Here is a 19082-nt window from a genome sequence, read left to right on the forward strand (position 1 = left end):
ATCTAAGACAGTAAACGACCAAGTTCTCTCAGATTCTCTCTCCTCTGATCTTGAGCACGTAGTACAATGGGGAAAGGAGTGGTTGGTTACTTTTAATGCATCTAAAACCAAGCTTCTCTCTTTACATCATCAACACTCTGATCTACATCTGGCATCAATTGAAATGAATGGCTCTCGTTTTCAGGAGGCCTCAAGTTTTGACAAGCTTCTTGGCTTGACCGTTACTCCTGATCTTAAATGGAACATGTACATCAAATCTGTTGCCAAGGCCGCTGGAAAAATGGTGGAATCTTTCTATCGATCCAGTAGATATCTCACTACTGATGCAATTCTCTATCTATATAAGAGCCAGGTACGTCCAAGAATAGAATCCTGTTGCCACATCTGGACAGGAGCTGCTAGAAAGGACTTGCCCTGCCTTGATAGAGTTCAAAATAGACTTCGTAGCCTCATAGATGTCCTTTTTCTTCCCTACAACCTCTATCTCACAGAAGAGATGTTGCAAGTTTGTCTCTGATGTATCATTATTTTCATGGAAAGTGTTTGACTGAGCTTCAGTCTATGGTCCCCCCCCCTCGCCAAACTTTCACAAGAAACACTCGTCTAGCTGAAAACACTATCAATAATTCTCCCACTCTTTATCTGTGCCTAAACCTAAACGTAGATTCCATGAACAAAGCTTCTTTCTTAGAACTGCATGCCTGTGGAATTGTCTTCCGTTTTCCTGCTTTTCGGCTGAGTACAATATGATTGTCTTCAAGTCTAACGTAAAGAAGTTCATGATGAGCCATTCCATATAAGTTAACAAATTTACCGAATTGATTACTATATTGTCCAATTTCTACTGTACACTCTTTAACCCTTATCCTCGAGTGGCCTCTTGGCCTTGATAATGTGGTGATGCCTGTGTAAAAAAAAAAAAAAAATCTAACGGAAAAGTTCCAAGTAAATTACATAAATATCTAATAATTTTTCAAAATCTTAAATATTTGTCTTTTTCTATTTTTGTCTCTCTAAAAACTGCTATATAAAAATGTCATATCATAATAACAAAAACAGAAATTCATATCATTTGGATTCTTCGGACTACTGTTCTTATCTTGAGCGATATTTTCGATCAATGTAACTTCTGACCTTCTTCAGATATGTCGTGCCATACTCAGAAATCTTTTGGCTGGATTTCATGGAATTTCGAATGGAATCTTTTATTTAATTCACAGGGGTGACACTTAAAATACAATTTCAAATTACTTAGGACTTCTACCCAGTCATGACTGAAGGAACGAAAGCATTAAATAAAGGATTCCGTTTGAAATTCCATTCAGATTCATGAGTTCAACAGAAAGATTTCTCAGTTTGACAAGATACATCTGAAGAAAGTCGGAGGTTGCATTGACCAACATGTTGTTCAAATAACATTGAAGATGATAAAATTAGTCCAAATAATCCAAATAGTCAATCCTCATCTCCAAAATTTAGAAACATAAAAAAGAAATTAAATCCAAATGAATGTAGAGTTGGTAAAGAAAAATATCTATGCACAGCTAAGGTTTGAACTCACAAACTTTGCCTATGAATTTATGTGCTTACTGCTGTGCTATGCAATGAGCTTTCTCAGTCAAATTTAAGGTCAAAAGCAGAATGACACATGTGCACGGCATATTTTAAAGCATATGTCATTGTTTTGTTTGTATTTAAACTGGATGAACAATTCTATTTAAAACTTTTGAGGACATACACAAAGAAGCTGTTGTAGATTTGTTGCGAATAGAAAAAAGAATATATTTAATAAGTAAATCACGTGATGATACAGGAAAGCATCAAACATTGATATGATAGTACTGCTGTTTGTATCATTTCATTGTTGCTCAAAATAAAATGTTATTACTTAAAACTGATGTTAAATAATAAATAGTTTAATAAGTTATGGTAAGCACATGTAATTGTTTATCTGATAGTTGAAATAAAGTAATATTGGAAATTTTTATTACTGAGGGCATAAACTCACACTTTTGTTTAGGTCAGTGAGGAAAAATGTCTTCATTTTAACAATATTCTTATTTGGAATAAGTATTTTCATAAAGAAACTTAAATGAAATACATTATATCCGTGCAAAGAACATACAAGAAAAAGAAAATGCAAGATAGAAAAAGTATCAATTTATCAAATGCAAAAAAAAGGCTAGAGAGAATAAAATATCAATTTATCAAATGCAAAAAAAAGCCTAGATAGAATAAAATATCAATTTATCAAATGCAAAAAAAAGGCTAGAGAGAATAAAATATCAATTTATCAAATGCAAAAAAAAGCCTAGATAGAATAAAATATCAATTTATCAAATGCAATGCTATCACTGGCTAACTCGGAGAAATAGATTTAATTTTATAAATTATACAAAGTTGGGTTGGAATGGAGGGAACATTCAGAGGATGCAAAGTCCAAAGATTCACCAGAAAGGAAAGACAAGTTTATCAAATGCAAAAAGATACATAAAATGAGTCAAAATAATGGAATAAATAAGATGCCCAAAATAAAAAGGAAAAAGAAAGAGAAACCAGAAAATAGATGAGACACCATGACCAAATAAAGAAAAAGATTAAAGCTGAATCCGTATTATTTGGATTATTTCAATAACTATGCTCATCTTAGTTATATTTGTTTCCTTTGACTTTCTTCAAATCTATCATTTGGAACTTGGAAATTTTCTAGTAAAACTTGAGAATATTCATGACAAACTCACGAAAACATCGTGAATATAAGAAAAATGAGATACTGTAGTTTATAAAATCCAAATAATACGGATTACAAATCCCTTTCTCAAAAATTCCAAAATATAAAAACTGCATCAACAACCTAATGAAGATTTTTGACGGACATCAATTGTAAAAACACGCTTAAATTGCCGTCTGGGACAGCAACAAAATAAGAACCAGGCATGGTTCATGGCAAACGCACACTATTTGGTTAGTGAAAGAAACATTCTCATCATTCGAAGAAGGAAAATGATTAAAAACACCAAGTGAGTTGGCCATCTAAAACAAAAAGTAAAAAAATTAAAATTAAAAACAATAAAGAATAAATTAATTAGCAATAATTAATTTTTTTTACTTCATTCATATTACAAAAATACAATTTATCTTTAATTTACATTTTTTTTTTTTTTTGGTATGGAAGAAAATTTAAAATGAAATATTTCAAAAACTAAAATAGTTAAAAATAAAATAAAATATTAAACGAAAACGTTAATGAATTTTTTTTTTTGATCCTAATAAATAAAGTTGAAAATTAATAAAAATTGAAAAGAGTAGGGGAAATTATTGATAGTGGTTTCAGCTAGATGACTGTTTTTTGTGAAAGTTTGGCGAGGGGATGACCATAGATTTGAGCTTAGATGATATGGATGATAAAAAATCTTTATTAATCATAACTGTAGTAATTTTGACACCTCCCCTCATTACACATCAGGTATGTTAAGGACTCTTCATGCAAAATTTAGTTCTGTTCTGTCACATGTGTTGAGAACCTTTAGGTGACCAAAAGATCCTCAATTCTAACAAATTCTGCAAGTGTCTTTAATACATTTTTTCTAGTGAGTCACCACTTATCAAGGCCAAAAGTTATTCAAAAATGAGGGTTAATGAGATGGATAATCAGTTGAATGAAGAAGAATTGTATGAGAGGATTAAAAATGATGAATGAAAATGAACAAAATTTGATTACTTGATTTGAAGACATCATGTAGCCTGCAAGGAAGAATTCCCATGGTAAAGAAAATTCTTGAAAAAAAAGAAAAAAAAAAAGAAGATGTTCATGGAAATCTTATTTGATGCTATAGAGGAAGACAAGAGTTTTGTTGCAAAAGATGAGTTCTTGTTGTGAATGTCTTAGAAAGAGGACCTAGAGATTGGAGCTAAGTCGAGAACTTTACATACGTTTTATTCCCATTGTTTCTTCCTTTCAAAATGTATTCATTTTGCTTACAAAATGAGAGAGTTTTTAAAAAGAGCTTGAAGTATTGCTTTAACAAAACATTTGGTGATAGTATTTTATTCAACGATATTAACTGCTTTCCATTAGCAATAGATTTCTATTGCAAACTAGAGTCGGAAGTGAAAATTGTTCTGGATTGTTCTGATGAAAAGAAAATGAAAGAATTCCACACGGATGCTTTATTGCTATCAACTTTGCAGTGCGAGATTTAAAAAGTCAATTCAAATAACTAAATTAAAATTAGAATTTAAAAAAATCTTTTGAATAAAATTTACAATTACAGAATAAAAAAATTAAACCCTTGTTCGTTAATTGTTCTAGAAACGGTGATTGTCAACGTTACATGCGAAAAGCAAAACAAGAATCTATCATCAAAAAAACACAAGACGAAGCAGAGGAGTGACAAGTCGAACCTGAATGAAATTCTTTAAGAGATTTCATCTTTAATTGTGAACTCACTTTTTTCTTTTGTGTCATCTTCAGTTGATCGTAAAGAAAACGATGTCTGCAATTATTTGTATCCTGTTTAATTCTTCATAACATGTGATACATACGTTCCTATTCTCCTCCATTGATTGCCATGGCTAATGATGCACTACCTGTAAGTACTTCCATCAAGCTCCCAGGGTTAACATTCAAAAACAACATGAATTGGAACAAATAAATTAAGGCAATTGCTAGGGCTGCTGCGAAGAGGGTGGGCTTTCTCTAGAGTACTAAAACATTACTCACATCTGAAAGCATTCTGTATTTCTACAAGGCCACGGTTCGCCCATGCGTAGAGTATTCTTACCATATCTGAACTCGTGCATTTGCCACTAGTCTCTCGCTCCTAGACAGGGTTAAAAAAAGAGTCGCCAACCTAATAGGTCCTGAACTATCAACTAAACTCCAACCTCTGTCCCATCACTGAAATGTGGCATCCTTGTGTGTGTGTGTGTGTTTTTTTTTACAAGTATTTCAATGGCAAGTGCTCTGACGAACTCTGAGCATTAGTACCCCCTTGATGACAATACCTTCGACAAACACAAGCAGCAAAATCCCACCTCTACACTGTAGAGATCCCTAGATGCCATAAAGTCTTCTACTCGAATAGCTTTTTCCCCTCAAATTACTGCTCTTTGGAACTCCCTCCCAGGCTCCTGCTTCCCTGACTGTGCTGACATGCTGAAATTCAAGTGTAATGTAAACAAACATCCCACAATCCATAAATATCCCTGCAAATCTGATCCCAAATAGTAGCCCCTCACAACCAAGTGATTCTCTTTCATGTTTGGCGTGAAATGACAATATAAAAAAAAATTCTTTTACAAGGAACCTATTCTTTGAAATTGTCACATTTCCTTCATAAATCAAAAACTAAGGTTGCTGGAAAAAATCTACCGTTCCAGAAAGTACCAGACAAAGTACCATTGCCGGAGGTGGGAGGTAACAACAGTAACAATCAAGTCGTCAGTCCATTATCTTAACGGCATGGACTGACGACTTGATTGTTCAAAGTTCAAAACCAGTACATTCCATAAAAATCATTTTCACTTAGAATGTTGGTAACCTTCATGCGGTACCTTCCAATGTCTTCCAAGAAAGAATTCTGACTAGAAAAAAATCAGGGAAACCAATGATAACAATAGGATCTTTGAATTAATACATGATGATGATGATGATGATGATGATGATGATGATCTGGGGAGGTGCCGTTCAGAGCATTCTTTTGAGAGAGTACATCTTTTCTGTTCCCTAAAACCCATTTTGCACACAGAAGAGACGTTGCTAGTTTCCCTACTTTATTGCTATGTCCACAAAAAATGCTTTACTGAACATCGATTTCTGATTAGTCGCCCCTCAAAACATTCACAGCAAGAACTCGATTTACATTGCTACTGCAAAGAAGTTTCTATTAAACTTTATGCTCAAGTGTTCTTTAGGCCTTGATTAGTAGCGATTTGTTTTTACGGCTGCAGAATGACATTTTTATCGGTTCTTAATGCCATAGAATGACAATTCAGATGTGTAAACTATGTGGCAAATTTTTGCAAGTTTGAGATTGTCTTGAAATATTTGGGGGCCAAACGTCTTGCACTTTTTAAAGAGTGCCTCAATATGAATCCACACAGTAAATAACAGAAAAGTCTATGTTTTAAAACTGGGATTTTAAATCAATTTCATAAATTACGAATATTTTACCTATTAAAAAATGCCAAATTTGAAATACATTCCAAGATTTTTTTTTCCATGGTCTTGTTCTTATAATTAAAAAGTCAAAAACATTTTATCATTTGCATCCATGGGTGATGAAAAAAATACATCGCTTTATATACAAACAAAAAGAATAGAAACAATAAAAATATAAACATATCAAAGAACTTGGAATCAGATAACGATTAAAGATTCCCTAAATGAATTGCAACACCAAAAATATCAAAATCCAACAATGCCTAAACTTACTATATTCAACTTACATGCTGGCATGTTTAGTTGCATTTGATTTGTTTCCAAACAAATACACATCTTTAGTTACAAAAGTTTTATGTTTATTTTTTGTATATCAAAATTAATTGAAATGGTGTTGATAATTTCTTTTTAACAACTTTAAGCTTTGACATTAGCAATAACAGAATGACAATGGCAAAATATGTCACAACAGAATACAACAATGAACATGAAATTGTTCATTTTAAACCGAAAAAAAAAGTGTGAAATACAATAGAGTTGGAATGCTTTTTGAAATCTCTCCAAGATGAGGTTTTCTTATTATTTACATGTTTTTATTTTTATTATTTACATGTTTCAAACAGTTATCTTTATCTTAGTTGTTTATGGGATAAAAGAGTTGGTTAAGGGACATTCCTGAGTAGATTCTATTGTGAAGTTGTTAGTTCAATTCCTGGTGAAAGAACTTTCGATACAAAATATTTTAAAAGTTATCAGACACAGGATGAGAGCAGAAATCTTTGTTAGTTTATTGAAGATTTTTACGTCGACATTCTCACAAGGTTATTGACTTCAACAAAAGGCAGATGATGAAAGCTATAAATAAAGTAATATGAAAATAACACCTAAGATAACATTTTAAAATATTGCTAAAGACTTCCATTCCTATGCTAGTTTTAAAAGTACTTCCACAGAAAGTGCTTTGATGAGCTTACAACACGTGTGCCTCAACATGAATACCCCCAACTCACCAGATTCTCAATAAACTTGTAAAGGTCCTTAGATGCTAGAAATTTTCCTACTTTAATAGTTTCTTTTCTCAGTCATCTTGCCTTTGGAATTCTTGCTTTTCCCTGCTTCCCTGATCAACCAAACATACAGAAATTTAAGTGTAATGCTAACAAACATCTTGTTGCTTGATTCCCCATTCAAGTTGTTCTCCTCATATAAATGTGGCCTCTATCACAGCAGTCAATTACGTCTTAGTGGCTATATGTCTTGTTTACGATGAACAAAGATAAAAAAAAATAACCTATATATATATATAAAAATGAGAGTGTGTGTGTGTGAGGACACTTCTCAACCTATATACTCAACAAATTTTTCCCTAAAGACTTGAAATTTGGTATATAGGATATTCAGGCACGGTTTTCATCTGGAAAACAGGGCTGCCAAGGGGACAAAATTGAAAATTTGGTACGTGGGGGGGGGGGTCATCAGATTTTTATCTGTCAATTGCTTCATGAATGCGCATGCATGAATCATTCATGTGGCAGATTACTTATTAAGTTTAAGAATATTATGTATTAAAAATAAGTAGGTTTGAAAATACTTTTTAAAGATTGTTTCAAGCTGGCCTTATGGTTATCATACTTGACTCACTGTCTTTAGGTTTTGGTTTCGATCTCAGCTCAAGTATTTTTTTTTACTTACAAGAAGTGAACTGTTTAGAAAAAACATAATAGTTGCATGCACATCTCAGTTTCTGTATGAATTAAAATATTTATGTATATTTTACGATCAGGCAATGCCAGATGGCCTGCTAGTCTTATATATAATCTTTCTTCTTGCATATAAAATAATAATGCCTCTCTCAAATACATATTCACATAAAGATGATAGCAAACACTTTCACCCTCTATCTATTAAGTCCTCCCACCCACCCCATGTCACTTCCAGAATATTATTGCCAAGTATAACTTCTACAGCACTGCACTTTACTTCTTTTTTAATGTAACAACTAATTTTCAAGCGAGAATTCTGGTTTCCAGATTTAATACCAATAATTAGTCATTTGTGGAATTTCCACAGTTAATTAAAGAAAATGGGGTTTAAACTTTTATTATTTTAACTATATCTTATCCATTTTATTACTTTTAATGAAATATAACAAAACACTATCCCACTACCATATATTAATCTTCCTTCCTGCTTGCCGTGTGTTTAAACTCTAACCCTAACCTGTCTGCATGTCCATAGATTTCCACATGCAAACTGATGGATGAGTGGATTCTGCTGTTGGATCCAGATCATGATTATTTATTGGTTTAAATACGGAGACAGAAGTAGTAATATACAAACGGAAGCAGTGAAGCATATCAAAAAATACAAATAGATAAAATGTCTCAAAAGTTGAGACAAAAACGATGAGAGAAAATTGAAAGTTTAAGAATTGCTGCTTTGCAATTAGAAATGATTCAAAAAAATAATTTTTGTATTGAATTTTTTTTTTTAAAGTCGCTTTGCGAGTTAAGCAAGTTGAAAAAAGTTCAGTGTATCTTCACCTGGCTTTTCTCTGAAGTGTTCAATCGTATTTAAAATATCCTCTTTTGTGGGGGAAAATCTATTCTTTGTCTTTGCGCCGACACGTAAACGTTGCATCATGCTTTCAGCTAAGTCCATTCTACAAGAAAAAGAAAACAAAAATGCAAAACAAAAACGAAATAATTTTCATTTGCGGCCTTTTTTTTTTTTTTAATTATAAAGGACAAGTTTAAAGGAGGGATGGTAAGAATGATCAGTATAAAAAATGGGTAATAGTGGGAGGATGAATAACAGCTGCAGAATAAGAGGGAATGAGCGATAGTTGGAGAATGATTACCTGTAAGAGAATGAGTGAGAGCAAGGGAATGAGTGATGGTTAGAAAATGAACAAGAGAATGAGGTATAGACAGAATGGGTGATAGTTGGAGAATGAGCGACAATGGGGGCATGGGAATGAGCCACACCAAAGAAATTAATGCAAAAGTGAGCAGCAGCAACGGAATGAGCAATAACAAGAGAATGAGGGAGATATTTTTTATTAATATTTAAAAGTTTATTTGCTCTGAAGTTATCTTCAAGATGATCTTGACAAAAATTGACCCACTTCAATGTTTATAAACATTTCTTATTGAAGTTCATACATTATAATTTCGCTTGTACTTTTTGCAATTGATATCCCCATCTGATCTTGGAAATTCTAAACACTAAAACACAAATGTGAAACATTAAAAAGATCTCCAGCCATGAATATATTGTAGGAGCAGCAAATGTTGTTTAAAAGTATTTACTCTTAATTGGACAAGAGCTCAATCAGCAGTTTCTTTCAGCCAATCACAAACACCGAAATATTCACCTTTGCATTTTGCACATAATAAACACCAACGTTTTTCTCTTAATTTTCCAGCTTTCTTTCAGACTCAATGTATGAGATAACGGCCTTCAAAAATACTCATCTCGACCCCGGGATCGAAGACAAGTGGCACACACAGGAAACATGCAAAAACTCATAAGCACAAATATACGCACACTCTTTACAATGCCTAAGAAGATATCTGAATTCTCATTCACAACTAGCTGTTCAGTTTTGTTAATCATTTTATATATTGACTTGAACAAAAAGTTTGGACGTCGACTTTCTGGCCTACTAAAGATCATTTTATATTGCTACTCTTCAAATCCTGTATTTGGTGTAACGAATATGTTGACGTCAGTTAGATAAATAGATAAGTTCTGGATAGAATTTTAGATGAGTAGATAAGTTCTTATATTTTTGTTTCTATTTCAGGTCATAAAATGGAAGATTAAGCAGAGAACTACAGAAAAGGAACAGAAAAAGTTACTGAAATCTGTATAAAGATATGTTATGAGTATGGGGAGAACGCTGTTATAGAACAGGTGTGCCATGAAGCAGTTTGCTCAAATCTAAAAAGGAAATTTTTCAGTAAGATGATCTTTGCTCTGTCAAATCAAAGATAATTGACAGTGACCAAGCGAAAGCCATAGTTGAACAAGATTGCCGTTTGACAACCAGGCATTCCTAAGATTTCCAAAGCAAGCATAAAAATTCAATTGCATAAACTCAATTATGTTTCTAAATTTGATGTTCAAGAACCTCCTTCCTAGAAAAAAAAATGAACAAACATTTTTAGGTTTATAGAAAGTAGAACAAGTATTTTTTTTTTTTTTTTTTAAGTATTTGAAGTTCATAAGTATTTATGAATTTTTAAAGAGAGAATTAGCTTTTTAGGATGTTTAAATTTTTTAAAACGTTCAACTTTTTATTTACAAATATGTTATTCTTTCACACGTCAACTATAGACTGTAATACTTTTATATTTTTTTGCCATGGATAAAATTATCCATTGCTTTATTTGCTTCCGTAACACATCTAGTGCAACTTGGGCATTTAGGTTTTCTACCAAGGAATTTTCTTAATTTAGAATTTTTAACTATCTTTAGATTACCTGTAATTATATGTCCTATCCCATTATTACATAAAGGGAAGTAATTCACATTCAGGAATATTTATATTATTTATATATATATTCTCCTTTGGTTTTTATAATTGAAAATCTTATTTCGTATGGTTTGTCCTAGTTTATATGGAACTATTGGATGTTGTTCATTTATTTTTAGTTCAGTTGGTAGTGATTGCATGATTATTAGATTATTAAATATTTATATCATCAAATCCTTTATTTTCATACAGAAACTACACAGAAATTTCAGGGTTTATTTTTATATCTTCAACAGGTGGCTTATATAATTTAATATCGATTATATCCATGGTATACTCATACCATTGAATGAATTCTTATTTCCTATATATCACATACACTTGAATGAATTCGTCTTTCCTATATATATCTCACCCAATTGAGTGAATTCGTCTTTCTTATGTCACATCTGGTTGTAATAATATTTTGGATGCTATTTCCTTCAATACTTTATTTTTTGTTTAAGAAGTATTCTAATATAATTGAAAGACTCAGAAATTTGGGTTATTACAATATCTTCAGCTTTTTTTTTTTTTTAAGAATTCCTTGCATGCAATGGCAGATTCTTTGTTGTTTCTATTTACATATGTCCTAATCATCTTGTAGGTTATTTTCTGTACTTTAATATTTAAACTTTATGAGCAAATTACTCTCGTTTTCTTATTTCGTCTTCCTGATGCTCAACATATCTTAAGTATATCATTATCAACAGCACTAAAAATATTATATCATTATCTTTAAATTGTTCAATGATTTGTATAGAAAAAGGTAATTTACTACAGGTTTCTTTAAAGTGTTTAATAACATGGATACAGCCCTTAGCACTAGTTCTATGTAGATTAAGACATTTATTTAGAGGCATCACTGTTTCCCCTACATATTGTAGATTACAATTTTTACAGGACAATAGGTGAATTAAATTTTGTGACATGACAAATCTTCCTTTGAATGATTAAGGACAGGATGAATTTTGTTTGTCATATTTGATTTATATTCTTTCGATGCAACTAAAATATCACAAGTTATATATAATGATCGCACACACACACACACAAGATATATATAGTCATTATTATAATGGATGTGCTCTCCCACCCACTTCATTTTCCTGTGTTATTAAAGTCAGTCATAAGACCAAAAAAAACTGAGCGAAAAGCCATAAGAAAAAAAGGAAAAGTATAAAAAGGGATAAAAGGAAGAAAAAAAAAAGAAAAAGGAGAAATGAAAGAATAAAAAAGAAATAAAACAGAATAAAAAAAAGAATGAAAAAGATATAAAAAGAAAAGATATAATTAAATAAAGAGAAAAACTACAGCAAAAACGTCAACCCAGACTTGTATCATGTGAGAAATTGTAGAAATGTGTCCATATTTTTCTTCTTCTCCACTGCAATGCCATTGACATCAATATGCTGACAATAAACAATTGTGTTCATCTAGAATAATATGAATACAAAGTAAAAAGTTTGCTTTTTTTTTAATTTCAAAAGATAAAATTGATTCAATGTTGGAAATTTAAAAAGAAACAGTTATTTGATCACTTCAGTAGATGCACATTCTATCAAAGTTAAACTGTTGAAAATTAAATTAAGCTAGTGGGGAGTACCCAGCGTTGCCTGGGTGGAGGATATTGGCACACGGACGAAGCGATGTTAAGAAGGACTTCCACGTGGTTAAAATAAAATAAAAGAGAGAGAGAGAGAGAGGTGGGTAATTAGTTTTCCACACTAACCATTAGGCCAAAGAGAATAGTGAATTAAATGAGTTGGAAATTAACTGTTGCTCAGATGGAGGATGTTGGCACAAGGAGGAAATAAATTTTTTTTTAAAAAGATGGAGAAAGAGGTGGGATTGAACTCGAAAACGTAGGGCAATTAGTCTTCCTCACTAACCATTAGACCAAAGAGGATAGTGCATTCAATGAGTAATTAACTTAAGAATCATAGGAGTCGCCACGCATGTGCAGAAATGAACATTGCTTTTAAACCTGACCCGAGGCCAGGAAAGTTTCCTGCTTTCTGTTGTTTTATTTGCGTTCAATAAATTTCACTTTATCATACAAAAAAAGACAAACAAACACTCGAAACGACATCATGGTGAGAATTTTTTTAACTCGATCAAAACAAAGGAAAGAAACGGTGTCCGTTTGCGAATCTGAGATATTACGATCTGGGAAGTATGCAAAAACTTATTGCGGAATCGAAGCGACATGTGAACCCCCAACGCAAAAAGCCTTTCGCAAACATACACAAACGCTTTGTCCATTTTGCCTTTTATGTATTAGACTAGCCTCGGTGCCCGGCGTTGCCCGGGTGTTTGTAGGTGTATGTTGAGAAAAAAGTGGTAGTAGGCAGACAGGCTTGAACCCGTGACGTGAAGGCGGAAAAGAAAGTGAAAGAAAATCTGACTTCTTTACTCCATGACACGACCGGAAGCCTAAAGCATTCAAACCTCCCATGAAAGCAAATTAAACACATAGATACAAGGTTGTTTTTAATGTAGGGGGGGGGGATAGCCAGCTCTCACAAAAAGAGGGCACTCTGGCAGTATGCAAATAAATAGTAATTGTCTCAATATGAAGGGTTTCCCCTACATTGACCAAGGACCAATTACAGAACAGATACTACATGGCCCGAAGGCGAGGCGGTTGCATTCGAATAGTTTCGCTTTATTCATACAAAAGAAACAAACAAACACTGGAGACAATGGCATGGTGGGAATTTTGTTTAACTCGATCCAAAAAAAAGCTAGAGACAATGTCTGTTTGCGAATGCGAGATATTATGATCTGGAAAATATGTGAAAACTTCTCGTGGAATCTAACCGACGCGAGAACCCTGATGCAAAAAGCCTTTCGTGGACATACACAAATGCTCACGCCCATTTTGCCTTCTTGAGTCTTGAGTTTGCAATGGTTGACAACAGTTGCAAGTTGGGCACAGTAAAATACAAGTTACGGTTCGAAATGAGTTGATGTCAACAAACGACAAAGAAGCCTCAACAGATCACATAGATGTGGATCTTAGCATTCAGAGGGTTGCTGGCATCACACACACACACACACACACACACACACACACACACACACACACACAGTGCAATCAATATTTGCAGAATTTGTCTTAGTTGGTGTTTTTTGTGTTTTCTTTTATCTTTATTCACGGGAACAGTGTTGAAGTTGCCGGCGATGCTGTCAAGCAGGGTTTCATGTGATACAAAGATATGAATAAACATTTTTCTCCAGGTATGAGGGAAAAAATGCAACTTGTGTTCACTTCCAATAGTAAATGTTTCAGAATTAAATATTAAAATGGCTGTCAAACAATTAAACCAAATGAATTAGACATATTTAAGCTCAGAAAAAGAAATCTATGAAGAAAGGAATGATCTTCTGTCCATACTCATTGTCCTTGGAAAAGTGCACCAATACTGAAGGAGGTAGGTAGGTCCATCCACTATATTTTTAGTATAGCCTTACTCCCCACATAGATTACTAATGGGACTTATATCCGGGAAAATTAAGAAAATCAAGAAACTCTTTTTCCCATCCATACACCTCATTAATAATTTTATTAAAACTTCTATCATCTTTAACTAGCAATATTTCAAGGAAGGATATTTGTTATCGGATCTCTGGACTCTAAACCATCATCATCAATTTAATGTCTGTTTAATATGCTGGCATGTATTAGATGGCTTTTAAAAACTGATTTCCAAACTAACCTATCTCTGTCTGGCAAAGTCTTTTTGATCGACCGTTCAAGTTCATTTTTATCACTTTCATCATTGTTTTCTTTGGCCTTTCCTGTGTACTGGACCTACTACCTCAACTATTCTACACATACCTGAGAATTCTTATGCATTCTTTCAATATTGCCATAACATCTGTAATGAATGCAGCTGACATGTATGTAGCAGCCGCGGCATCTTGATATATGCAAATGATCAAGCCATGGTGCAAGGTGATGTCATAGCAGAGGAAGAGGAAAAAGAAAAAAGTAAAAAAGCACGGTCGACACAGCAAACACGTGGTTACATGACAGAACTTTTAAGGATGTGTCGGTGCGAGAGGGGCTTATAAACAAGATGTAGAATTCGTCAGTCCTCCAAACTTTTAATAAAATTGTCGGACGCCTGTATGCTGTGGGGAGAGTTGCAGACAGCACAGCTGGTTGTAGCTGTGGACTGGGAAACTTAATTGGTCTAGATAGGAGAAAAGCAAGAATGCTACCATATCCGGAAATAACAAACATTTTTAAAAAATAATAACCCAATCAAGCAGCAGCTGATAATACCTTCATCCCTAAAGCAGAGTTAATTGAAAAATTTTCTTGACAAATCTGAAACTAATGTTTTCTTTTTTCTTTTATTTTTTATTTAGCTTTTCTAGTTCAAAATATGTTTTTTTACATTTTTTAGATTTTTTTTTAAATTTAAATTGCTCGGACATTGGATAAAATATTTAAATTTCAAATCGCAACAAGTTTCATATTTGTCGAACATGAAGAAATCATTATCAGCAACAATGTTAACAGAATCATAAGTGATCAAAACATAAGCGAGATCGTAAAGTTTATTTGACTAAAATAAAGTTGAATGAAAACTCTTAGCAGGGGAATATAAATTTAAAAAAATATGTTTGTACTAGCGGGAGGGTACCCGGCGATGCCCGGGTGTTTTTGAGTGTGTGTAGCCGGTGGGGGTGGGGGGTGTTAATGAAAACCTAATAAGCGAAGTAAAAAAAAACAGAAAAACAAACGTTAAAAAATCTGAAAACACGTGAAAAATGGCTTAAATAACCCTGCTTCAATATTAAAATTTAAAAATCGAAAAAAAAAAAAAAAAAAGAAATGACATCTCACACCACGATTCAACCCTAAAATGTTTAGATAATGAGGCAGCGCTCTAAGCAACTGAGCTAAGACGACGTCGCCGAAATTGTGTCGCTTTTTCAAATATTTAAAGTAAATCAGGTTACGACGTCGTATGACGCATGCGTAGAAGCGAAGTGGTCATGAGAGGACCGTTTTTGCTGTAGAAAACTACTGATTTCAAGGTGAAGGAATTAACGGTTTTGGCCAATTTTTCGATATTTGTCGGGCGAAGGTTGGAAGTTTAAAATGATACCGATCTGGCGAAAATCCATGACCCATGTGGAAAGTTTTTGCGAGATATACAAACACACATACATACAAACAAACACACATACACACATTTTCGCTTTTATATTTAAAAATATAGATTACAATCCACAGAGGTACGAAAAAGTTATCAAAAAATAAATTTAAAAAAATGTTATCAAAATCTGGATAAGTTTTTAGTGTTTTTATTTAAGGTAAAATATTTATTTGGTTCGAAAAACAAGTAACATTGAATGTTACTGGAGAACAAGAAAAAATTGCTGCAATGTCTCTTTACATCTTTGAAGTCTCGATAATCACTTCAAAATAATAAATAAAACAAAATGTTGGTAGAAACCCACCCAATAAATGCCACGGTAACATTTATTGGGTAGGTTTCTACCACCATTTTGCGATCAGTAGTAGAAAGCAAGGAAGAAGGATTAAAAGGATGCAAAGCAAGGAAGAAGCCATACTTGTTTCAGACCAACAAGAAAAAACGACTGGAATTTGCAAAAAAACATGAAAATTTGACATCTAATTCTAATAAAAAAAAAAAACCTGGGCTGGATTCTCAGCAACACTCTCCGCTCTAACCACGTTCCATCCGGTTCTCGAGAACTCAACAGCTCGACTCTATCAGACACCTTAACTCCCGGCCTTATATTATCTCATTTATGCAAATTAATGTGCGATCGAACCTGATAATTTGTTGCCTTCTTGTGTCCCATCGCTCGGGTTTCGAGTTCGCACATGCAACCCACCTCCCTGACTGCAGTCACACTCAATTTTAACTACACTAATGATTGCCTCAAAATTGTTTGGACTGACAAAAGTAACTTTGAGGTAAGTTAACAGCATCTATTTTCTAAACTTTGAAAGGAACAACTGAAATTTTTATGTGAATACACATCCGTAACATCTATTAAAAAATTGCAGCAAATTCTCACTTTTTTTTTCATCAGATTTTGGCACACCTGGTTTAGTAAAAGTTAAACCAGATGTTCAAGAGGCTTGCAAAATCTTCAGTATTTTTCTACTATAAAACAGAATGAAAATACAGTAGCTCATAAGCGAAACAAAAGCATTAATATGTTATTATATGTATCCTATGTACGAGGTGCGTAAATAAGTTTTCAGACTTTTTCATATGCGCATTTTTATTTATAGTACACACATGAAACTCTAGTCCCCTTCAAAGTAATCTCCTCTGGATGCAATGCAATTTTTGTAGTGTTCGAACAAATTCTGGAACGCCCCATGGAAGTCCTCTTGTGTGAGCATGTTAATGTCCCTCATCACAGCCTCTTTCATAATTATCTCCCAATAGTCTCTAAGGTTTTCCTTGAGCTTAGGGAATAACCAAAAGTCACAGGGAGCAGGATCTGGACAATAGGGAGGGTGAGGAACTATCTTGATGTTCATTTTGGTTAAAAAGTCTGATCTTCTTTGAGAACCCTTCAGACAAACTTTGTGCAAATTTTCTGCATCTTCAATTCTTTACGAATAACTGTGTGTACAGTTCCACCACTAACATCAAACTGTGCACTTATTGTCTCTATAGGCACACGATGGTCCTTATCCATGAAATTCTTTATTTTGCCAATCAACTCTGGTATTCTGATTTCCTTACTCCACCTCTCATCATCCCTTATAGACTTCCTGCCTTCGTTGAATCTCTTATGCCACTTCAAAACTAATGCTTGATTCATGCAAGATGGTCCAAAAGCAGTTTGAAGCATTCCATATGTTTCCGTGGCATTTTTTTCAAGTTTAAAATAGAATTTTATTGCATATCGTTCTTCTAAAGTGTCCTTATGTCCAGATTGCATTTTTAAAATTCACCAGCTGTGACAATCAGGCTTTAGTAGGGTGTATTCCAATTCCTGCTGCAGCTGTTCATTTGAACATGAAATCATAGAACTGCAAAGTCATCTCATAAGATGTATAGCAATAATCTACTGAATTTTCAAGAGTCTACAATAATTTTAAATGTCTATGCAAAAAAGTCTGGACGCTTTTTAAAGGCACCTTGTAGTATGTTTCTTTATATGAAACGAATAAATAAAACATAACTAATAAATATTCAGTGTTTGTTTTGTTGAACAATAAACCCTGATGTGTGAATTATTATTCCATATTTGAGCATCCATACAGTTTAAAAACAGTGAAATAAAGCATATTTACCCAATGAAACATTTGAAGCTGATAATTCAAGTAATTGTAAGAGGATTTCTGATTGATAGAAAGATATCCTCAAATTCTATTACATTTGTAATCAACAGAGAGTCTGCTGATCGGATTAAATATTAAAAAAAAGAATTCAATAAATTTGAATGAAAATAATTTTTAAAATACCAGCAATTTGTGCAAGTAACTGAGAAAATAGATTTTCATATGTAGCTTTTTAGTAAGAAAACGATACTAGTTAAAGGTATAAGGGAATTTCTCGCTCTACTTTAAATATGAAATGCAAAACTTGTTCATTTTCTTCTCTACTATTCTTAACAATATTTTTTTCAAAATAATGATTCCCATAAAGTAATTTGCAAAATCCATCTATTATGTTTCAAGAACTATGCTTATCATTATAGATTTCTTTAATGGCATAATTTTCAAACAAATATTCACAAGACTTTTCATTAAATGGTTAGATTGTACTCCTTACATATTTTTTTTTTGTTTTTTTTTTTACAAAGGAGTCACCAATTATCAAGGCCCGAAGGCCACTCGAGGATGAGGGTTAATAAATGTACGGTAGTCAATGGGACAACATTAATATTGGAAATTTGGTAAATTAAAGTATTTAAAGGGGACATCTCATCAAGAATTTGTTTACATTGGACTTGAAAACGACCATATAGTAGTCAGCTGGAAAGCAGGCAAACAGAGAATTCCACAGGTATGCAGTTCTAAGAAAGAAGCTTTATTCATGAAATCTACATTTAGGTTTCGGTATAGAAATGAGTAGGGGAAATTATTGATAGTAGTTTCAACTAGATGAGTCTTTTTCGTGAAAGTCAGGCAAGTGGGGACCATAGATTGGAGCTCAGACGAACACTTGGCATGAAAATAATGATAGAAGAGAGGCTCGCAATATGTCTTCTGTGAAAAAGAGGTTGCAGGGAAGAGAAAAGGGCATCCCCTACGAGGCTACAAAGTCTTATTCTGCAGGATAAGATATTTCTAACAGCTCCTGCCCAGATGTGGCAACAATACTCCATCCTAGGATGTACTTGACTCTTATACAGGTAGAGAATTGCATTGGTAGTGAGATATCT

At 33.2% G+C, this 19082-nt stretch overlaps 1 protein-coding gene across 38 annotated transcripts in view; it reads right to left on the reverse strand.

The window, feature by feature from the left end:
* Positions 1-19082, reverse strand: part of LOC145284419 (TBC1 domain family member 5-like) — a 331181-nt gene that overhangs the window by 145741 nt on the left and 166358 nt on the right. For 19 of the 38 annotated variants that reach the window (XM_080133208.1, XM_080133193.1, XM_080133195.1 and 16 more), the window contains one exon: positions 8707-8825. The exons of 14 other annotated variants lie outside the window; for them this stretch is intronic. In XM_080133208.1, coding sequence (XP_079989334.1) covers positions 8707-8824 — 118 coding nt within the window. In that variant the 5' untranslated portion in view covers position 8825. Of the gene's footprint in view, positions 1-2854; positions 3034-8706; positions 8826-19082 lie in introns of all 38 variants that reach the window. 5 more of the 38 variants (XM_080133201.1, XM_080133199.1, XM_080133202.1 and 2 more) reach the window with 1 other exon arrangement.

Source organism: Euprymna scolopes, chromosome 9 (genome assembly GCF_053919585.1).
Source record: "Euprymna scolopes isolate OS-2025 chromosome 9, ASM5391958v1, whole genome shotgun sequence".
In the NCBI taxonomy this organism is placed as follows: Eukaryota; Metazoa; Mollusca; class Cephalopoda; order Sepiida; family Sepiolidae; genus Euprymna; species Euprymna scolopes.